The sequence below is a fragment of the Equus przewalskii genome, chromosome 10, assembly GCF_037783145.1.
Source record: "Equus przewalskii isolate Varuska chromosome 10, EquPr2, whole genome shotgun sequence".
NCBI lineage: Eukaryota > Metazoa > Chordata > Mammalia > Perissodactyla > Equidae > Equus > Equus przewalskii.
In genome coordinates this window covers 57713090-57734644 of record NC_091840.1, presented here as the reverse complement: position 1 = coordinate 57734644, position 21555 = coordinate 57713090, and the positions used below count along the sequence as shown (strand labels likewise).

General features: G+C 54.5%; 1 protein-coding gene across 4 annotated transcripts; it reads left to right on the top strand.

The window, feature by feature from the left end:
- Nucleotides 1–1759: 1759 nt before the first annotated feature.
- TRPV2 (transient receptor potential cation channel subfamily V member 2) lies at nt 1760–19712 on the top strand. 4 transcript variants are annotated; one of them, XM_070563510.1, is made up of 15 exons: nt 1760–2477; nt 3947–4256; nt 6436–6569; nt 7739–8032; nt 8657–8955; nt 10610–10783; nt 11182–11337; nt 11927–12025; nt 12854–12924; nt 13450–13615; nt 15306–15372; nt 15479–15816; nt 16778–16905; nt 17757–17836; nt 19503–19712. In XM_070563510.1, exons 2-15 carry the CDS (start codon nt 4057–4059, stop codon nt 19595–19597), a joined length of 2301 nt encoding a protein of 766 aa, XP_070419611.1. In that variant the 5' UTR covers nt 1760–2477; nt 3947–4056; the 3' UTR covers nt 19598–19712. The 4 variants fall into 4 exon arrangements, with proteins under 4 accessions (XP_070419611.1, XP_070419613.1, XP_070419614.1 ...); XM_070563512.1 differs by having other exon boundaries at nt 1781–2477; nt 11930–12025; XM_070563513.1 differs by lacking the exon at nt 1760–2477 and adding an exon at nt 3108–3397 and having other exon boundaries at nt 11930–12025.
- The last annotated feature ends 1843 nt before the right edge of the window (nt 19713–21555 follow it).

The following is a 21555-nucleotide window of genomic DNA, read 5'->3' as shown; positions in this document are numbered from 1 at the left end:
CCCTGATGATTTTTTATAAGCTACATTTGCAATTAGGGCTGTCTGCCCAGTTGTCCTTGTCACTTGACATGGTGACACCTCTGAAGGACTTAAGGGTCTCCACTAACTCTTCAACTTTTTCACAACATCACAGTCATGCCCTCTGCATTGTGATTATGATTAGCCACCCAGTCATTCAAAGCATTCTTGAGCGCCAACTGGGTTCTGTGCTGTGCTAGGTGCTGGGGATACAGCAAGAAAAGCAAGATCTCACTCCTTGGGGAGCTTAGTGGGACAGAGTGTGGCTCTGGACTTGAATCCTTGCTTTGTCACCTCTCAGCCATGAGGCCTTGGACATGGTGCCTAACCTTGCCCAGCCTCATTTTCCTCATCTGTGAAATAGGGTTGCTCTGAGAGTTACATGTAAAGCATGTAACACACAGTGAGTGCTCAGTAGGCATTTCTTATTGTTAAAAGTGAAGCCAGGGGGGCCAGCCCCATGGTGGAGTGGTTAAGTTCGCACACTCTGCTTGGGCAGCCCAGGATTTCGCCAGTTCGGATCCTGGGCGTTGACACGGCACTGCTCATCAAGCCATGCTGAGGTGGCATCCCACATGCCACAACTAGAAGGACCCACAACTAAAAATATACAACTGTGTACCGGGGGGCTTTGGGAAGAAAAAGGAAAAATAAAATCTTTTAAAAACAAAGTGAAGCCAGACAATTAAATAAAAAGAGTAATGGATAATGAGTTATGATCAGAGAAGTATGAAGTGTCATGGGAACATATAGTGAAGACCCCCAACCCAGTCCAGGGTCTAGTAAAGGCTACCCAAGAGGAAGTGACGTTTAAATGGAGAGGTGACGGTTGGGTAGGAGTTGGTTAGAGCAAGGGCTGTGTATGTGGAGGCGGGTGTGGGTGAGTATGGGTGTGAGGTGTTCCTGGCAGATAGAACAGCTTGTGCAATGGCTTGGAGGCAACAGAAGAGAGCATGGCATATTGAAGACACTGAAATGTGTTCAAAAAGTGTAGAGCCGTCCAATGGACTTCTGTGTGCTGATGGAAAAGTTTTACGTCTGTGCTGTCCAATATGGTAGCCACTAACCACATGTGACTATTGAGCATTTGAAATGTGGCTAATGTGACTGTAGAACTGAGTGTTTGATTCTATTATAATTGATTTAAATTTAAATAGCCACCGTAGCTAGTAACTACCATATTGGACAGCATAGGTCTAGAGTTTAATGTGCAAGACAGGGTTGCAATGAGAGATGATGGTGGAGGCATGGCGAAGGGCGCCCAGGCTGCACAGGAGTTTGGTACGGAGATTGCGTTTTATTCTAAGCACCACGGGAAGCCATTGTTTGGGAGTGGGGGTGTTAAGCCAGGGAGTGAGGCAATCTGGCTTTCATTTTTGAAAGATCACTCTAGTTGCTATAAGGAGAATAGATTATGAGGGTGATGGTGGGGCAAGAGTGAAGGAGAGAGACTAGTCTGGAGGTGGCTGCAATCTCCCAGGGGAGAGATGATAACGGCTTGGACCAGGCAGAGATAAAGACAAGTTTGGGAAGTTAAAGGGGGAGTGGGCAGGGTTTGCTAACGAATTGGATTTGAGGGAGTGGGGCAGAGGGAGGAGTCCTAGGGCTATTTGGATGCTGACTGTGTCCCCCAGCCCCAGGTTGAGTCCTGACCAGGGCAGAGCGGGGACGTCTGATATCCGCAGTACATGCCTGCCTCCATGTCACCCCCTACCGGCTGGTGCTGGAAGCGTCTTTAACTAGAGGGAGTCTGGTAGGGCCAGGGCCCCTAGCTAGGGGACTAGGGGGTGAGGGGGAGGCGCCAGGAGATGGGGAATCCCCTCAAACTGTTGGTTGGGTGGGCGAGGTGTATCCCCAGGGGCATGTGCTGCACTGAGCCTCTCCTCTCCCTGGGGGCCGTCCATATCAGCGCTCTCTGCCCTGTGATGGGTCAGTCAGTTCCCAGTCTGAGCCACATGGCTGCTGGGAGGCTGTGGTGGGGAAGGTTGCGGGGTGGGATAGAAGTCAGTGTATTGGGATAAGAATCCCCCACCCCGCGTCAGCTCTCACTTGAGGCAAGGCCCCAGCACCCAAGAGTTGCCCCCACTCCCATCTGGGGCCTCCCTGGCTAGACAGTGGGGGTGGGGAGGCGGGGCGTGTCTCCCCGAGAGCAGGGTGTGGCCAGTGGTCCAGATGGTCAGTCAGTCCCTGATGGCCAGCCTGTCCTGACAGGGGAGAGCCAAGCCTCGCTCCCCACCATGTCGGCTGGCCGGGTGGGCTGAGGGTGCGGAACACCGAGAGCGCGCGACCTGCTGGCCGCGGCTCCGAGCAGCCTGGGAGGTTCCGCGGCTCGGGCTCGTGCTGTCAGCGTCCGCCGCCCTCCCGGCTTCACTTCCTCCCGCAGGGCCCGCCGCCCCGCCGAGGCCGGGGACCCAGCGGCCCGCAGCTGCGCCCGTCACGCCCTTGCTCCAGCTGTGCGGGTAAGGAGGTGGGCAATTCGGGGACGTCTGAGGGTCCGGGCCCTGAACCTGACAGTGCATGCTTGGGGCGGGGAAGCCTGAGTGGGCTCCTTGCGTCTCCAGCCCTGAGACCGGCTCTGCGTGGGGCTCCGGCTCCCTCTACCTGGGCTGCCAGACCTCTTCCTCCCCCGCCAGGGGGGGTGGGGGCTCCAGGAGGGGGCTAGGGGCTGGACAGACAGCTGTTGCTGCTGAGGTTTGGGGGTGGTGGGCTGGCGGGGAAGCTAGGGAGGCAGAATGAGTGGGGAGGGGGTTGGAGACATAAGCTGGGCTAAATGGTGTGTGGCCCTGGAAGGACGCCCCATTGTGGGCAGAAAGATGGGTCAAAACTGCAAGCTGAGGCAGTGAGGCGGGTCCTGGCCTTCCCTGCTTCTTGTGAAAATGCCACACCCAGGTCCCCAGGGCTATGGGAGCCTGAAGGGACAGGATGGGCCCAGGCCCTTCCCCCATCCCACCCTTTCCACTGCCCATCCTTGGCTTGCTCCTCTCTGCTCTCTGCCCTCCTCTCTCACTCTGCTGTCTCCCCACCCATCTCTGACTCTTTTTCCTTCTTTCTGCTCCTACCCACTGGGGCACACAGGGGCTTCCCCACACACACACACCAGGGGCTCACCCCTTGCCTTGTGACAGGGGCTGTGGTTTCAGTTCTCCCGTGAGGGTGAGATGGTGCTGTCAGCTGAGCTCCCAGAGCCCAGCCTAGGGCCTGAGGTGGGGCTGCCTGTCAGAGGGACCTTGGGCAGCCAGTGAGGGGTCTTCCTCCCCATTCTGAAGCCTCTAGAGACCCTAAGGCACAGAGAGGTGGCATTTGATGCCTTGAGAGATGAGCCAGACTGAAAATATAGCTGGACCCCAAAAGATTTTGAGAACTGAAGAGGAACATCATGGTCAGGTGTGGTGGTTTTAGACCAGGCTCTTCCAGTAGCTTGTGACCTTGGGAAAGTCGCTTCCCCTTTCTGAGCTTTAGTTGCCCTGGCACCAAAATGAGGAGTTTGATAGACCAGGGGTTTTCCAACAGTTTCCCCTAGAGTGCACTCCTCTGTGGTCAGAGATTGAGAGCCCCGCCCCCAACTGCACTTTTATCTGTTGTGAATATTGGCCGCTGGGCGAGATGCTGTGTAGAGAAAGGGTTGTGCTGTTAACACAAATGTTTGTTACCCTGGACTAGGGGCTGTGGCCTCTCAGATATCAGGAAGTCCCAAAAGGAAAGTCAGGGACTATCATGGCCCTTCCTGTGGGACAATGTCAGAGAGCAGACTCGTTGGATCCCTGTTCCTCCCTGTTCCAGGGCATGCCGTCATCCTCATGCCAGGAGCCTTCTGCCCTCTCCTCACCCACTGCCTTGCTCCCTTCTCTCGCTCCCCCTCCTGCTGGGCTGAGCTCTGCAAGGTGGGTGGGTCTACTTGTTCTCAGCTTCTAAACCTCTCTTTTTGCAGGCCCCAGTCAGACCTCCCATCCCAGCCTGAGTCTGGAAGGAAGGAGGAGACTCTGACATCTCTGCTTCCACAGAGTTTGGAGCTGAACAGAGCAGCCTCCACCCGTTAGGATGACCTCGCCCCCCAGCCCTCTGGATTTCAGGCTTGAGACATCGGATGAAGTCCAAGAAGAGGATGCTAAGGTGGACAAAGGAAAATTGGGCCATGGGGATGGGCCACCCCCCATGGAGTCACCATTCCAGGGCGAGGACCGGAACTTCTCCCCTCAGATCAAAGTGAACCTCAAGTACCGAAAGGGAGCAGGTGCCAGGTGAGGCAGCAAATGGTGGTGGTGCCCTGGGACCTCTTGCCTCCAGTGGAGCATTCCTGGTCAGACTCAGTGGCCCAGCCCAGCCTTAGTGCCCCTTCCCCATAGCCTACGGGGTCCTCAGTCTGGCTCTGATGGCTCCTGGGCCCGATAGGCTGAACTCTGCTCTGCTCTCTGGGGTTGCTCCTTCTGGAACCTTCCCATTCTTGGCCTTCTGCTTTCTGAGCTCATGTTCTTCTTCACAGGGACATGGTCCAGCTCCAAGTACTCAACTGACCCTTGCAAGCCCCTTGTTTGTGCCCCAGCCCACACCCCTGTCACAGGTCTCTGCGGCAGATAGTAGCAGGATCCACATCTAGTCCAAGGAGAGAGTCAGGGACATCTGGAAATGTCCCGGGTGCTCCTGGCTTCTGTTCCAGGGCTGAATTTGTTTCCCGAGGGATGTGGACTCAGGGGACTGAGGATGGGGCACTTCTGCTGGGAGTCATCTTCTCTTTAATTTTCCTGTGATCTCTACCAGTTCAGTCTCTGTGATCCCACTGTCACCGTGAGTCTGACATCCGGTCCTGCAGGTGTGTGTAGGGGTGCACCTGGCATCCCCGAGCGTGAGGTCTGACATATGAGGCTGAAGAATCTCTGTGAGCCAGGCGGGACTCTGCCAGGGAAGCCCCTTCCTCCCTCCTCACACCTGAGAGACGGCTGCCAGCCTTGGCCTCCTAGCCCAGAGCCCCCTGTACTGTTTGTGCTGGAGGACTGCTGGCAGATTCAGACCAGGGCAGGAGAGGATGTGTGTGAAGCTTCTGGGAGCTGGGTAGCCTGCCTGACTGGCAGAATGGGCCCCTCAATGCCCTTCAGTGCTTCAATCTGTGCCTCTGTTGGGCTTTCCTACGCCAGAAGCATGATGCCACCCTGCAACAGGAAGTGCTTTGTCCAAATGACCACTTCTCCTGGCTGGACTGCCCACAGGGCTCCCTAGTCAGCCGCAGAGCTCTCGGTTGGGTTGTGGCCACGTGGTCTGCTGGGCGGATGATGGTGCTTCTGGCCAGGCCAGGCAGACACGCAGCTTCCTGGTATTGAGGAAGTAGTGCCTGGCCCCAGCAGTCATGAGGATACGGCTTCAAACATGACTGATCCCTACAATCTCCCCTCTCATCAGAGTGTCACCAACCCTTACTTGGTTGGCCTGTTTCACGGCAGATGTGAAGCTGGGAACTGAGGGTACTCAGAGTCAAATAGCACCCCATTTGTCTGTCCCTTCATATCTGCTGGTCATGGTGCCAGGACCCTGCCCCAGGGGTGAGCTGGCCTTTGTGAATAACAACATGCCCAGGAGCGGCTATCCCGTACCCCCCCTCTTCCCGATCACCACACCCTGCTAGATTCTGAAGAGCTACAAGACCCCTTCTGGTGCCTTTCCCGGAAGTGTGACTTCTCAGTAAAACTGGTGAGCGGCGGCAGCTGATAGCTTTCAGCGCTGGGTCCGTGTGTTTCTGAGAAACCTCTGATTACCCAGCCTAGAATCTCTTTGAGGGTTAGGAGCCAGGGTCTGGAGTTAGCCCCTATGAGATCCCCAGTTCTGCAGTGTGTGACTTTCAGCAAGTTACTTTATCTCCTTGTTTGTCTAATGGAGAAAATAGTAACTCTTGACCCCAGGGCTGAAGTGAGGGTCGAAGGTGCAGATATTCCATTATTAGATGGCTTCTGAGAGAATGAGGGGCTTTTCTTGATTCCTTCATCAAAGCCAGCGTTGCATACCGCCCCTAACAGTCTGTGGGCACCTCCTGTAGCCCCATCCTGACCTGGACCCCAGCTCAAGAGCCATTGCTAGTTCCTGCGCTGAAATAGACCTTGTGAGATCATGAGCCTGTTGCGAGATCATCAAGGCACTTAACAATGATCAGTACCTGATGCTGAGACACATCTTCGATGCCAGGAGTTGTGGGGATGCTGTGGACTAGTACCCTGGACAGGCTCCTCCTCCTCCTCCTGGGGCTCTGAGCACTTGGAGTCTCCTCAGTCAGTTCTGGGAAGGCAGAGTCCCTCAGAAAGTTTCTCACAGGGCTCCCGAGCCTGGGGGTGCACGGCGCTCACACGACTCCCTGAAACGGCTTCCTGGGATGGGGGCTTCCAGGGGGCCTGTGGCTCTTCTACAGCCATCAGTTACTAACCACATCCCCTACAGCCAGCCAGACCCAAACCGCTTTGACCGTGACCGGCTCTTCAGCGTGGTCTCCCGGGGTGTCCCCGAGGACCTGGCTGGGCTACCAGAATATCTGCGCCGGACCAGCAAGTACCTCACGGACTCAGAGTACACAGGTAGGCGGCCCTGTGGGCCAGAGCCGCGGCATCCTGCTGCCTGTGCTCAGACTGGGCCACTGAGCAGCCTTGACTGTGGCCAAGAGCCAAGGGGTGGAGTGTTCTTAGCAGACCTTCGGCCCCCTTTCGGTAGTGCCTATGCCTCCCGCTTCCAGCCACCCCACAAGATCCCGGCCCACCTCTGCCACCCCCAGCCCAGTGCAGCGGCCAGATGGATGCTTGTGCGCGTCCTCAATGCATTCTTCTTCTTCTTTTTCTTTTTTTTAAAATAACAGCATTGTTGAGATGTAATACACATACCATATACTTTACTCATCTCAGAGCACTCTTTGCCCAAAATCTAAATTTAGATCTTAATTGTTTGGGCCAGTTAGAAAAATAACATTTGTACATTCTAGAAGATTCGAATAGTAATGAAATATATAAAGCTGGCAGTAAAAACAGTCTGTTATCCTGGACCCTTGTTAATAATTTGGGATACATCTTTTCAAACTGTTTACATTAGGTATATATTTATGTAAATGAGGTCATGTCATTTGTACTAATTTGTAATGTGCTTTTTTTCCCCACTTACTACATCTTGTGACACTTTCCATTTCACTATTAGACCTCTAATTCAGTCACTTCACCCACTGCAGAGTTTTCCATTGTGTGGACTTACCAAAATTTAGTTAACTCATTCCTTTTGGCCATTTACATTGTTTGTAGTTTTTGGCCTCAACATACAGTGTGCCAGGCCCTCTTTGTACCAAGCATTTGATCCCTACAATAACCCCGGAATAGTCCCATTTTACAGTGAGGAAAACTGAGGTTAAGAGAGGCCGAGTGACTTGCCTGAGGACACAGAGCCATTAAATGATGGAGCGAATTAACAAATACTGCTCCAAATGCTCTCATATAGACAGTGTTGCACATATGATGAATTATGTCTTGGAAACTTAATGTCTAGGGCAGAAATTGTAGTCATACCTGTTGGTATTTCAATGCTGGTTGGCTGGAGCCTTACTACCCTGCAGCATAGCTGTGCTCCCACCAGTCGTGTTTGGCAATCTTTCTTTATCCTCCCAAGGGGTACTTTGGAGCCTGGGCTCACTGTATAGCCCGGCAGGCAGCCTAGCCACTCCAGGCCTGAGCACCCCAGTACCCTTTCCCCTCCCCTTCTCCCACAGAGGGCTCTACGGGGAAGACGTGCCTGATGAAGGCCGTGCTGAACCTTCGAGACGGGGCCAACGCCTGCATCCTGCCACTGCTGCAGATTGACAAGGACTCTGGAAATCCCCGGCCCCTGGTCAACGCCCAGTGCTCAGATGAGTACTACCGAGGCCACAGTGCCCTGCACATTGCCATCGAGAAGAGGAGCCTGCAGTGTGTGAAGCTCCTGGTGGAAAATGGGGCAGATGTGCATGCCCGGGCCTGTGGCCACTTCTTCCAGAAAAAGAGCCAAGGGACTTGCTTCTATTTCGGTGAGGAGCCTCTCTTGGATGAATTGAGGGGGTAAGACCTTGACCAAGGTCACATGGTTAAGGGACAGCAGAGCTGGCTCTTAAATCCAGGTCTGTCTGACCCTGATGCCTGTGCTTCTAACCACTAGGCTGCCTGCAAAAGCAGTTTGTCTTAAGAGGTGTTTTATCCTTGGTCTAGCCAAGGAGGGTCACCACCCACCCAAGCCCAGACCAGGGCTGGGGAATGGCTGCTAGCACTGGCATGTGACAAGACTAGACCAGACAAGGCCTGAAAAAGGGGTGTTTATGTCAGGTGGCAGTGGGCCTGGGTTCTGTTGAAGAAAAGAGAAAGAGGCAGGGGAGACATGGACCCTGGTAGCTGGCCCCTGTCTGCTCCCTTAGACAGTAAGGAGCTTTGGTCCCCTCTCCTTTGGGTCAGAGCCAGAGACGGCTGCCTTTACCAGAGCTCACAGGCGAAGGCATAGCTGCCCTAGGTGGGGCCTGGGACCCCGAGCAAGTGTTCCACTCTCGCCTGTGGGTGCCTGACCTGCTTCGAGGAGGCCTGGCCTTCTGTCCAAGGGGCACGAGGAGTAGGCCCATGGAAGCTGGGAGGCTTGAGGCCCAAGCTGCCCCATCGGCCCCCAGGTGAGCTGCCCCTGTCTCTGGCCGCGTGCACCAAGCAGTGGGATGTCGTGACCTACCTCCTGGAGAACCCGCACCAGCCCGCCAACCTGCAGGCCGCCGACTCGCTGGGCAACACGGCCCTGCATGCCTTGGTGATGATCGCAGACAACTCGGAGGAGAACAGCGCCCTGGTGATCCGGATGTACGACGGGCTCCTCCGCGCTGGGGCCCGCCTCTGCCCTGCTGTGCAGCTCGAGGACATCCCCAACCTGCAGGGCCTCACGCCCCTGAAGCTGGCCGCAAAGGAGGGCAAAATCGAGGTGAGCAGGTGCCCCCCCCCCCCTTCCAGGAACCAGCAGGACTCACCCTGAGATTTCTGCAGAAAGAGCCTGGGGTGGTGGTCTACATTAGTGGTCTCCCCACTTTTCAATTGAACATTCCAATTGGTAAGAACATTTTCAGCATGCACCTCTAATATATGTGTGTTTATTGATAAATTATATATGAACTGCTGAACTAATATGTTACATTATAAAATACAGGGGTTTCTTTTAAGTCACGGGGTTTCTTTATTAGGAGATAGTCTTTTCCTATCCTTTGCCTATTTTGCTGTTAGATTTGCTCTTACATTTTCTTCATATTGATTGGTAAGTGCTCTTTATAATGAACATATTAGCATTTTGTGTACTAGAACAGTTGCAAAATTTTCTCCCAGTTCAACATTAAAAGACATTTTTTTTGGTATTTTTTGCCATATAGAATTTTTACATTTTTATGTATACAAGTGTAATTATCTTTTCCTTTAGGGTTCCTTGGTTTTGCTATTGCATAATTTCTTCTACAAACTTATATATATACATATATAACTATATATTTGTATGTATGTATATACACACACACATATATTCCATATCTATATTTTCTTCCAGACCTTTGCAGTTTCATTTTTTTTTAAAGATTTTATTTTTTTCCTTTTTCTCCCCAAAGCCCCCCAGTACATAGTTGTATATTCTTCGTTGTAGGTCCTTCTAGTTGTGGCATGTGGGACGCTGCCTCAGCGTGGTTTGATGAGCAGTGCCATGTCTGCGCCCAGGATTCAAACCAATGAAACACTGGGCTGCCTGCAGCACAGTGGGCGAACTTAACCACTCGGCCACGGGGCCAGCCCCTGCAGTTTCATTTTTAATGCCTAAAAGTTTGGTTTATCTGGAAGTTATTTTGGTACAAAGAGTAAGCATGATCCGGCTCTACTTTTTTCCAAATGGCTTCCCACTTGGTTTGATCCTTATTATCAGAGGGGCCTCATGGGTGTGCAACCTGTGCAGTTTACACAGGCTCCCATGCTTAGAACACAGGGATTTAAAAATGTTAAGATAAAAATAAACATAAATAGAAGTCTTACTATTTTATTCCTGCCCTCCAAGTTTCCTGGGCTGTGGGAACCTCCTTTGTTGTCTAGAGGCATGGCTGTGTGGCCTATGCAAGCCAGTCCCCAATCTGGCCCTGCCGTCCCCCAATTCCTCATTTGTGGAACCAAATTGCTTCTTAATCTGTTCAAGTTAGGGACCCTTTCTAGTCTCTTGAAAGCTCTGGACTCTGACCACTGAAGTACACATGCATGTGTAGCTAGTAACCTCTGATCTCAAGGGGCCTTAAGGACCCCTGGGCTGGGGGTCTCTCTGCCACGTGAGGAATCCAGGCAAGAGGCCTCGGAGCATGAGTGGGGAAGGGAGAGCCAAGCTGGCCGGCAGGTCTGGGCATATATGAGAGGGAATGTCTACACTGTGCCTGAGTGTGTGTGGATGTATGTAAGAGTTTATACATGCAGGGGCCAACATGTACGGGGCGTGTGCACGTGTCTGCCACAGCTCTGCAGACACTGGGCAGCTCTGCAGGGTACTGAGTGTGTCCCAGCCTTCCAGTCAGTGCTGGGAGGTGGCCAAGCAGAGCAAGCTCATGTAGCCCGCCCTGCAGATTTTCAGACACATCCTGCAGCGGGAGTTCTCGGGGCCATGCCAGCCCCTTTCCCGCAAGTTCACTGAGTGGTGCTACGGGCCTGTCCGGGTGTCTCTGTATGACCTGGCCTCTGTGGACAGCTGGGAGGAGAACTCAGTGCTGGAGATCATCGCCTTTCATTGCAGAAGCCCGGTGAGCCTGCCAGGGTGGGGATATGCATAGGGGCCTGGCAGAACTCCCTGCAAGACCCATAGTTCTGGGTTGTCTGCTGGCCAACACCTGCCCTGTTCCTGTGCCGGGGGTGTGTGGCCCCAGCCGCTGGGCCCACACTCATTCTACACACCAGTCCCACCCGACAAGAGGATAATGCCAGGGTCCTGGTGGCAACCACTGAGAGCCTGTCGACCAGCACCCGCTCTGGACTGGAGGGAGAGGCCCTGGTCACTCCATAGCCATGGGGTGGAGGCGGGTGGGGAGGGGCCGTTGGGGGCTCCCCGTCCTTTCCCTTCAGCACTTGCATTGAGCCTGGCATGAAAGGACCCCCATAACTACTTGTTGAATGTCCCCCTGGCTCTCACATCCTACCCCAGCACCGACACCGAATGGTGGTTTTGGAGCCGCTGAACAAACTGCTGCAGGCGAAATGGGACCTGCTTATCCCCAGGTTCTTCTTCAACTTCCTGTGTTACTTGATCTACATGTTCATCTTCACTGCTGTTGCCTACCACCAGCCTGCCCTGGAGAAGGTAAGCCCGGGGAGAGGGCGCATCCTGGGGGAGGCGTCCTGGAGGAAGATGGGGCAGGGATTACCACCCCCGCCTTGCAAATGGTAACAGGAGACTTTGACTGCCTGAGGGACATGCCCAACTCTTACACAGCTGGTGGTAGTGTGGAAGCCAGCACTGTAATAACAACAATAATAGTTAATACTTACTGAGAACACACCATATGTGAGAAAGTATTCTAAGTGATTGATGTGTTAATTTATTTAATTAATGCTCACAAAAACCCTCTGAGGTGATGAACTGTTATGATCCCCAGTTTACAGTTGAGGGAAGAGAGGCACACAGACGTTAAGTATCTTATCCAGGGTCGCACAGGCTGTAAGTGGTGGAGATGAGATCTGAACCCAGGCAGCCAGGCACCAGACCCCACGCTCACAACCACTACACAGCATGCCTCTCAATAGACTGGAATCCTGCCCTGGAGCTCGTGTTCCCTCTGCTGCTCGGAGTGGCCTTTCCACAGCTCAGGCTTAGAATGGGCCCTCGGCTCTCTGTCTCTAAGGGGGAACTGTTGGGAGGCGACCCAGGTCCTACCCGAGTGTCTCTTCAGCAGGCCTTCTCCCCCATGAAAGTGACAGCCGGAAACTCCATGCTGCTCCTGGGCCACATCCTGATCCTGCTTGGGGGGGTCTACCTCCTCGTGGGCCAGGTGAGGGCTCCTCTCATCCCCCCACCCCACCCAGAAGCAAACCTAGAATTCTGCTACAAGGAGCCTTAGAGTGAGTTAACCATCATCTCTTCATTTATGGGGAAACTGAATCCCATACCCAGTCCCACCCCCTCCAGCCTCAGGGCAGTTGAGGGCCGTGGGCTCTGGCCTTGCCTTCTGGGGCTGGATACCCTCCCTGCTGTGCTTTCTGGGGTACCCATGGAGTAGCACATGGCTCCTTTGACTCCTTGCCAGTGCCAGCTCCGCTCCCTGGGAATCAAGCTGGAAGCCCCGGCCCCAGGTCCCTTGGCTGGGGCATTCCTCACTTGGGGAGCACAGACGGGTGGGGGCAGGTAGGTCTCAGTCCCACCCCTGCAGCAGGGCCTCTTGAGTTGAAAATGTGTTAGGCTGGGCACTGTGACATTGAGACTCTCAGTGTGGGCAGAACTCGGGCACCAAATCCAGGTTGACTGGAGTACAGGGTGGTCCCTGGGAGGGAAAAAAGCTCTCCGGTCACCACATGTAGTGCATGAGTTCTTCGTTTGGATCCACAGGAGGCCTCTGGCATTGTCTGGGTGTCTCTAGGGGGCTGCACTTTTTGGAAGCAAGGTCCAAAGCTTTCTCAGCTATCAGCAGGATTCATGAGCTCCCCTCAAAAGTCAGAGCTGCTGCCTGAGTCCCCCAGGTGGTCCTGGCCAGGCTTCCACATGGCCAGGCCAGCAGGCAGGGAGTGTGACAGGGGGCCGGGGCCTAGTTCTTGAAGGCAGCAGGGCCGAGTTTTGCCTGGAGAGCAAGTTTTCCACCCCTGTCCCCCTCCTTCCCCTGCAGCTGTGGTACTTCTGGAGGCGCCGTCTGTTCATCTGGATCTCATTCATGGACAGCTACTTTGAAATTCTCTTGTACGTGAGACCTTTCTCTTCCTCTCCGTCTCAAGCCTGGGAGAGGCAGGTGTGGCAGAGGGCACCAGGCTGCCTTTGCAGGCGAGGGCCTGGGACCAGGGAGTTCCTGGTGCCTAGGGCCAGAGTGCAGGCCAGACTCAGAAGTCTGGGGCTGTCCAGACTTGGCTGTCCATGCTCCCATCCTTGTAGATCATGGTGGTGAGAGTGACATTTACTGAGCCCTTGCTATGCACCAATGGAGCCTGAACTCTATATGTCATGTGTCAGTGAATCCTCATTATCGCTCTATGAGTCAGGCGTTACTACCGTCACCCCATTTTATAGGCAAGGGAACTGAGGCCCACAGGAGTTAAATACCCTGCCCAAGATGGAGGTCAGGACCTGACTGGGTCCAGCCCCACATAAACAGAGAACTTCTCATCCATCAGACTGTGTGGGAGAGGTGGTGGTGGTCAGCACTGGCCAGTGGAGGCTAGGGGGCCTTGCCAAGTGGCCTATAAGCTGACCCTGGCCTGCCCCCCACAGCCTGGTCCAGGCCCTGCTCACAGTGCTGTCCCAGGTGCTGTGTTTCCTGGCCGTCGAGTGGTACCTGCCCCTGCTTGTGTCCTCGCTGGTGCTGGGCTGGCTGAACCTGCTTTACTATACACGCGGCTTGCAGCACACAGGCATCTACAGTGTCATGATCCAGAAGGTGAGAGACAGGGTGGCCCTCGTGCAGTCAGACTGGGCAGGGCTGGACACCATACTCCAGCGGGACTCCTTTTGGCCTCAGCAGGCAGGTGCCTTCCTCCACAGCTAATCTGGGTAGAGGAGAACATGAGCACGTCTGCCTGTGCACCATGCACCCATGGTTGCTGAATGGAAGCAGGAGTATGGGTGTGTAGACACCTGCTCTCAGGGATCTGTGCTCTGCACAGGCAAGCAAACACATGCACATGTGTATGTTTGCAAGTGTCCCCATGGGAGCATGTGCATCCTTGCACACCAGAGGAGCAGAAACTATGCACATAAGCTCATCCGTATGCCTGTGCCCTGGGACATCTGGGCATATGTATGTGTCTGCGTTCATTTATTTATTCAACAAATGTTTAGGAAGTGTGCACTATGTATGGGCCAGGCCCTGTTCTAAGTGTTGGGAATACACTATTTGTTCACTAACAAAATAGACAAGTCTTCGTTCTCCTGAAGCTGACATTCAAGTGGAGGAAATGAAAACACTAACAACTGAGAACCTTACAGACTGCTAAATTCTGTGGAGGAAATCCATAGGAGAGTGTGATGGAGAATGACTGGGGCAGAGGGTGCTTTAGATAGGATGGTGTGGGAGGCCTCTCTGGAGAGGTGGCGTTTGACACCTGAAAGAATGATTCAGCCACCTAGACTCAAGGAAGAAGGCAAAGGGAACATTTGAGGCAAAGGGAACAGCAAAGGCCAGGAGCCAGAAAAAGCCGGGAGTGCTTGGGCCAGAGTGAGAAGGCTGGCGAGGGTGAGGGAGGGGAAGCTGGGGGGAAGGGAGGGGCCGGGGGCTTTGTTGGTAATGGGGAGGGGTCTTGAGGCCCCTGAAGGATTTTTCCTTTCTTTTTTGTTTTAACTTGTGGTAAAATATATGTAACAAAATTTACCATTTTAACCATTTTTAAGTGCACAGTTCAGTGACATCACGTGTATTCACATTGTTGTGCAACCATCACCACCATCCATCTCCAGAACTTTTTCATCTTCCCAAACTGAAATTCTGTCCCCACTCAACACTAACTTCCCATCCTCCTCCCCCTAGCCCCTGGCACCCACCGTTCTACTTTCTGTCTCTGTGAATCTGACACCTCTAGATACCTCACATAAGTGAATCATACAGTGTTTGTCCCTTTATGTCTAGCTCATTTCACTCAGCATAATGTCCTCAAGGTTCATCCATGTTGTAGCATGTCTCAGCATTCCCTTCCTTTTCAAGGCTGAATAATATTCCATTGTATGTATATACCACATTTTGTTTATCCATTCATCCATTGATGGACACTTGGGTTTTTTCCACCTTCTGGCTACTGTGAATAATGCTGCTATGAACATGGGTGTACAAATATCCCTTTGAGTCCCTGCTTTCAATCTTTTGGGTATATACCCAGACATGGAGTTGCTGGATCATATGGCAATTCTGTGTTTAATTTCTGACCTTGGAGGGTTTTAAGCAGGAAAATAAGGTGATCTGACGTAGATTTTTTAAAGACTCGTCTGCTCAGTGTGGCTCCACAGGGGCTGTGTCTGCACATGTTTGTGTGTGGGGGGGGTGTGTACATGGGAACCATGCTCAGGGCGAGGCAGGGGTCTGGCATCATGCCCAGTGGCCCAGCCACCCACCTGGCTCCTGGTCACGTGTGTTCTAGGTCATCCTGCGGGACCTGCTCCGCTTCCTTCTGGTCTACTTAGTCTTCCTTTTCGGCTTCGCTGTAGGTAAAGGCTCCCCTTTGGCCCCACCCACCCCTTGCCCACCCTGTACACCCTCAAAGCTACCTGCAGGCCTCCTCAGGCTGAGGACTCCCCTTCCTCCCTCCCACAGCCCTGGTGAGCCTCAGCCGGGAGGCCTGGGTTCCCCAGGTCCCCACAGGCCCCAATGTCACAGAGGCAGTGCAGTCCGGGGCGGGACAGCATGATGAGGAGGGCAGCACGGCCCCATACAGGGGCATCCTGGACGCCTCCTTGGAGCTCTTCAAATTCACCATTGGCATGGGCGAGCTGGCCTTCCAGGACCAGCTGCGCTTCCGTGGGGTGGTGCTGCTGCTCCTGCTGGCCTACGTGCTGCTCACCTACATCCTGCTGCTCAACATGCTCATCGCCCTCATGAGCGAGACCGTCAACAGCGTGGCCACCGACAGCTGGAGCATCTGGAAGCTGCAGGTGTCACAGGGAGGCTCCCCTCTCCTTCCCCAAGTTCTGGGCCCAGTGAGGAGCGTGCAGGTCCCGGCTGAGCTGGGCCTCCCAAGCAGGTCCCAGCCCTTACTGAGGTCTCCCTCAGCCATTCCTTCCTCCATAGGGTTGATGTGAGGATCGAATGAGCTCATAGATCTAAAGCTCTTAGGACAGTGCCTAGCCCATAGTGGGCTCAGTGTGTTAGTAACCATCATTGTCATTATCAGTAAGTATTTCCTGAGTGTCTACTATGGGGCTAGGCTCAGCTGTAGGTGCTAAATACATAACAGAGAGCAAGACAAAGTCCTTGCCCTCACGCAGCTCCCATTCTGTGTTGAGTGTATGTTAAATGGGGTCAGTTTGGTGGCGAGGCAGGCAGGATGTGCGATCCTGGGGCTGGCCCAGTCTGAGAGCTGGGAGAGCAGAGGGGCTGATGTGACACGTGCCTATGGTAGAAGCAGTAGCTGCTTCTCAACTGGAGGAGGGCTGGGTGTGAGTCTGGGCAGTTGGTGCAAGGAGAGTCTTGCCCAGGAGGCTGGACTGTGTCACCAAGTCACTGCTGACCTTGGGCAAGGCCCTTACTTTCTCTGAGCCTCCATGTCCTCCCCTGGAAATTTCTGTGCCCCACCTAACTTGCTCGTGTGCCAGTGGGCAGGCACATATGTGTGTGGGGTAGAGCAAATGAAGTTCTGTACCTCGGGGTGTGGAACTCTGGAACCCATACCCATGCAATAGCAAGTAACTGTTGAGCACTCGTGACGTGCTGACTTCTCAGCAACCATCCATCTATAAGCGGGAAACTGAGGTCAGAGGGGTTGAAGGCATTGTACCACTAATCAAATGTTGGAGCCAGATTCAAGTCTATGTGCTTAGCAGACTTTGGGTTATACTGTAAGGTGCTGTGGTGCATCTTCCTGGCTGTTCTGTCTGATGTGTCCTTTGTCCCCAGAAAGCCATCTCTGTCCTGGAGATGGAGAAAGGCTACTGGTGGTGCAGGAGGAAGAAGCAGCGAGCAGGTGTGTTGCTGACCGTTGGCACCAGGCCGGACGGTAGCCCTGACGAGCGCTGGTGCTTCAGGTGAGTGACGGAGGCAGGGGAGGGCAGCCTAGGGGCCTTGCTGACCCAGGGATCCCTAGAGTCTGCCTGGTACAGGCCAGCCTTCCTCTCCTGAAAGCCAGGGGTGGCTACCAGGAGCAAGGTCTGGTGGGAAAGGCAGGGCCTAGGAGCACCCGGGGACTCCGCCCTGGGCAGGTGAGGTCAGGGATGCTGGACTTCATAGGTCTGGGGCTACCACTGCCTGTCACTCTGGCTGTCTGGCCATCTGCCTGTCCCACTGGCTTAAAGTGAAGGTCCCTACCTGGTGGTCCCTACTACCAGGTCTGGTCTGAAATAGGGTACAGTTAGGAGGCCAAGAAGCTCGAGAGACCCTCAGGTTACAGCAAACTAGCCTTGCCCTTGCTGGTCTGCTCTGCCCTCCCAACTCCCCCAAGCTGACCATGGAGGCTAGAGCCCTTCCCCGGAGAACAAACTCTTCCATGGGAGGAGAACCTGGTGACTAAAGCACAGCCAGAAACACACTTTCCTGAGATGGCAGTTGAGCAAGGAGAGGAGAGACTCAGGCATGTGGGGCAGCCACCAAAGGGCCCCAGAACCCAGGAACACAAAGACACACTTGATCTAAACTCTTCTCTAGATGTCCAGGGCAACTCAGCATTCGCCTGGCCCAGGGGGCAACAGTCTGGTAGCTGCAAGAACAGGGCTCAGGTGGGATGGTGGCTGGCCTAGCGTCCTGTGGAGAAGGGCAGAGAAGCCCCATCCTCCTTGCTGTCCCTGTGTCCACCCCCCTAGGGGGCTGGGCCCCTCTTCTGGGGCACAGTAGGCTGTACCGTTGGCTTCCTGGAGCCTCAGAGCTGCTCTGTTGCCCTCAGGGTGGAGGAAGTGAACTGGGCTGCATGGGAGCAGACGCTGCCTACAGTGTGTGAAGAGCCATCAGGGTCAAGCGGCGCTGGTGAGTAGCCCTGCCCTGGAGAGTGTGCGTGTGCACATGCGTGTGCGTCTGCTTGGCCACACAGCTGCGGGGAGTCAGGCAGGATCTCCTCCATGGCCACACCTCAGTTCCACTCATTTAAAGGGACCACCCCCCTTTAAGATGGTGCTCCTCTCCTTTTACTTCCACCCTTGCCTCTTCCCTGGTCTGCTTTCGGGCAGTCAGTCACCCAGAAAATTTCCCAGGCTGTCAGTGCCTCCTCCAGCCCAGCCTTTGCCCTGTACTACATGAGCCCCCAGCCCCCACACCTCGGAGGAGAAGCCACTTCCTACGCCTTTCTGCACCTCACGGCCTGCATCGTCTCCATTCTAGTGTGGCCACAGCCCCTCCTCTCTCCACCCTGCTGCCTCCCACCAAGACTGACTCCCTTGTCCCACCCAGAAGCATGTGCCAAGGATTAGCCCTCTCCACAGCATGCCCTTTCTGGAACCTTCAGGAGTCTCACCTCAAGTCTCTGGCGCTCTCTTCCTCTCCTTTCTCATTCTCTTCCGACAGACTCCACTTGCTTCTGCTTGTGGCCCTGACGTCTCCCCACAACAACCACCTAGGACCCCCTGTGTAGGGAGGCTCCTCTGGCCTGCTCTGAAGCCTGCTGGTTTCCCATGCTGCCGGGGCTCTGACCTTGGCCCTCACAAACCGATAGGTTTCCTGCCTACCCTCTCTTTGTGTCTCCCTTCAACAGAGTCCTTCCACTCCATCACTTCAATGCCAAGACTCTGAAAGTCACCTTGCCCCAAGCATTCCACACCCCAACCCCATACCCCACTGCCTGCTGGGGCCTCTAACTGGACATCCCCAATGGGAACAGCCATGGGGCTGCCCTACCAGATAACATGTGTGTAATCCCATGCCCTTCTCACCCAGGCAGGAGGCCTTGAGGGTCTCTGCCCACACCCCCAACTTGGTGCTGAGTATCCTCGGGACCTCCCAGGCAGCCACTCACCCCTCTGCCCTGCCCCTCGTTTCTCCCACTTCTGCACCACTGCATGGCGGCTCAGCCTGTACCCAGACCTTCAGACAAGTCTTTCTGCTCCACGCTTATCACTCCAGTCCCTCTAAGGTAGACAAAAATCACACACGGCCCACACTATACAACGCCTCCCAATGCCTGGAAGGCCACACTCCTCAGCATGAGGTCAAGGCCCAAAGCTCTTGTCCACCCCATTCCCACACCTCCCTCCACGTGACAGCCGGTCCCTCTACAGTGCTCCTGTTCTTTGCTTTCCTTGGCTCGTCTCTGTTGGAAGTGCCCTTCCTGCTCCAAATCCGCCACCTCCTCTAGAGGCTGGGTCCCTCTCTCCTCTGAGCTCCCTGAGCACCTAACTCTCACTTCCCTCTGGCTCTTCAGCAAGTCTCAGATGTTCTGGTTTCTAACACAAAAGCCTGTCACCTCCAGTGACTTTAAGCTCCTGGAAGGAGGCCCCTGACTGGCACATGGCAACTGTTCAGGAAACGCCTGTGGAGGGAGGGAGGCAGGGAGAGGGACTGCGGGGGACTCCAGGTTCACCTGCTGTCCACAAGGTGTGATGTGCTTTCATGGCTGTGGCCTCCTCCTGCTTCCCTGGCGCCTGCCTCCTGGAGACACACCCCAAGGGCCAAGCCACAGTGCTCTTCATCCCGTTTACAGGTACCATGAAGAATCCAGCCCTGACCTCCCAACCAGGGGAGGAGAGTGCCTCGGAGGGAGATCAGCTGCCCCTCCAGCTCCGGGAGTCCCACTGATGGCCCAAACACACCAGCAGGCTGGCAGGACAGAGCCAGGGAATTTTTCCAGCCCTACCTGCTGAATCTGGGGAATTTCGGTGGCAACTATAAATAAATATTTTCTCATGACTAATTCTCCTGGAAACAATAGTTGAGCAAAGATACTGGGCCCTTGGGCCGGTTGACATCTTGGGCCGGCTGCATGTCCCTGTGAACACAGGTCGGAGTCTGGGGCTGGGCCCCTACTGCCCTCATCTGGGCAAAGAAGACCCTCATCTGCCGCCCCTAGCCTCAGGCTGTCCTCTTCCTGGGTACAGGCAGCTGGCCGAGTTGCTGTGCTCGCTGTCATGGCAGAAGTATGGTGGTGGACACCAGCAAGCACAGCCATCTCTCCTCCCTCTCCCACAGCTTCCAGACACCCTTTAAAGCCACCTCCAAGATGTCTCTCAAAGCTCCTCGGCTTAGTTCAGGCTCTGCATTGTTGCTTTCTCTCCCTTCCGGGCTGCCCGCTCAGTCCCACCGCTCCAAGCTGTTCTCTGCAGGGCAGCCAGAGGGTCCTTCCTAAGACAGACAGGAAATATGTTACCCCTGTGCACTGAAGGCTTAAGACGTTCCCCTAGTGCCTCCAGGATGCCCTAGCTGGCATCTCCAGCCCTCCACGGTTTTACCCAAGCGTTCCAGACACTTCTTCCCCAACACCCCTGCTGCCTTCCATGCTCTCCTTCTCACTTTCATTAAATTCTTCACGGAGACTTATGGACCTCATATGTATCTGACCCCTTGATTTGCCTCTTACTAGATCTCCGCCCCCGTTAAAATCCTTCAAATTCTAAGACCAGCTCAAAAGTTGTCTCACTAGACCTTTTCCAGTTTTCTCCAGCCAAAATGAATTGGTCTCCCTGGGTGTAATGTGCGTTTATAAAATGTGTACTCATGGATTGAATGTTTTTTCAGTGGGAAAGATCTGAGCATGTTCATATGCTGAAAGGAAAACATTCGCAGAGGAGACGTTTCCGTGCCTGGTGAGATAGGGGCACGGAGGGAGGAGTCCTGAGGAATCAGGAGAGAAGGGGAGGGGAGGACGGAAGTGGATCCAGATAAGACGTCTGCTCCCTCCTTAGCGGCCATTCTGGAGGAGTGAAGGAGAACTGTAAGCGCGGCAGAGGTGTGAGAGGCTCCGTGGATATCTTGAAATAGTGGTGGGGAGAGAATAGACTGGCAACGCTTCTTAGAATTAGGGCTAGCTGCTATTTATGAATGCTTACTGCGCGGCAAGCTCTGCACGGTTTCAAGTGTTATATCATGGGATCCTCACAACAACCTCCCGTGGTGCCGATATCCCCACGTACCAGATGAGCAATCGGAAGCTCACAAACGCCAACCAATTTGCTCAAGACCACAGGACTGAGCAGCGGGGGCGGGACAACATCCCGGCAGCCACGCCGAAGGCCCGCGCAGGCGCCCTGGACCTCGCCAGGCGCCTCGTGACCCAGAATTCCCGGGGCTGTGGAAGAGACCATGGGCTCTAAAGGAGGGGGTGTCCTTGGGTGGTGAGGCGGAGTCTGTCCGTTAAATGTGCTGGAGGTTCCCGTGAGTCTTTGCCAGAACCACCCCCCTTCTATGAGGAATGGAATGTTCCAGGCCCTTAAGGGCCTGGGACGCAGCTGAGGCGACCTTTCTGTTACGGTTGTGTTAGAGGTAGCGTGTCTGTGTCGGGCGCTAGTGGCTGGTGGCGAGGCCAATGAGTTAGTCTTTCTAGTTTCTAGAAAGATGTTTTCGGGAAGCTCGCTTGGAGAGCGAGGGCGACTCTGTAACGGCGCGTCTCGCGGCGCCGTGGCCGGGGTCGAGCGTCTCGCAGGGCCGCGCTGCGCCGGGCCTCATGGACCACGTGTGTTTTCGGAGGGGCTGCTGCCCTCTCGGGAGCCGAGGTCTGGAAAGGCCGGGCCTCTGTTCCCCAGGCCTTCCGCGGGGAGTGG

What these genes read in the sequence shown, in the direction of transcription:
- TRPV2 (XM_070563510.1), top strand. Translation starts at nt 4,057, where the DNA reads ATGACCTCGCCCCCCAGCCCTCTGGATTTCAGGCTTGAGACATCGGAT. An exon ending in AGGGACTTGCTTCTATTTCG is followed by an intron (nt 8,033 to 8,656) that starts GTGAGGAGCCTC and finishes ATCGGCCCCCAG; the next exon opens with GTGAGCTGCCCCTGTCTCTG. An exon ending in AGCTACTTTGAAATTCTCTT is followed by an intron (nt 12,925 to 13,449) that starts GTACGTGAGACC and finishes TGCCCCCCACAG; the next exon opens with CCTGGTCCAGGCCCTGCTCA.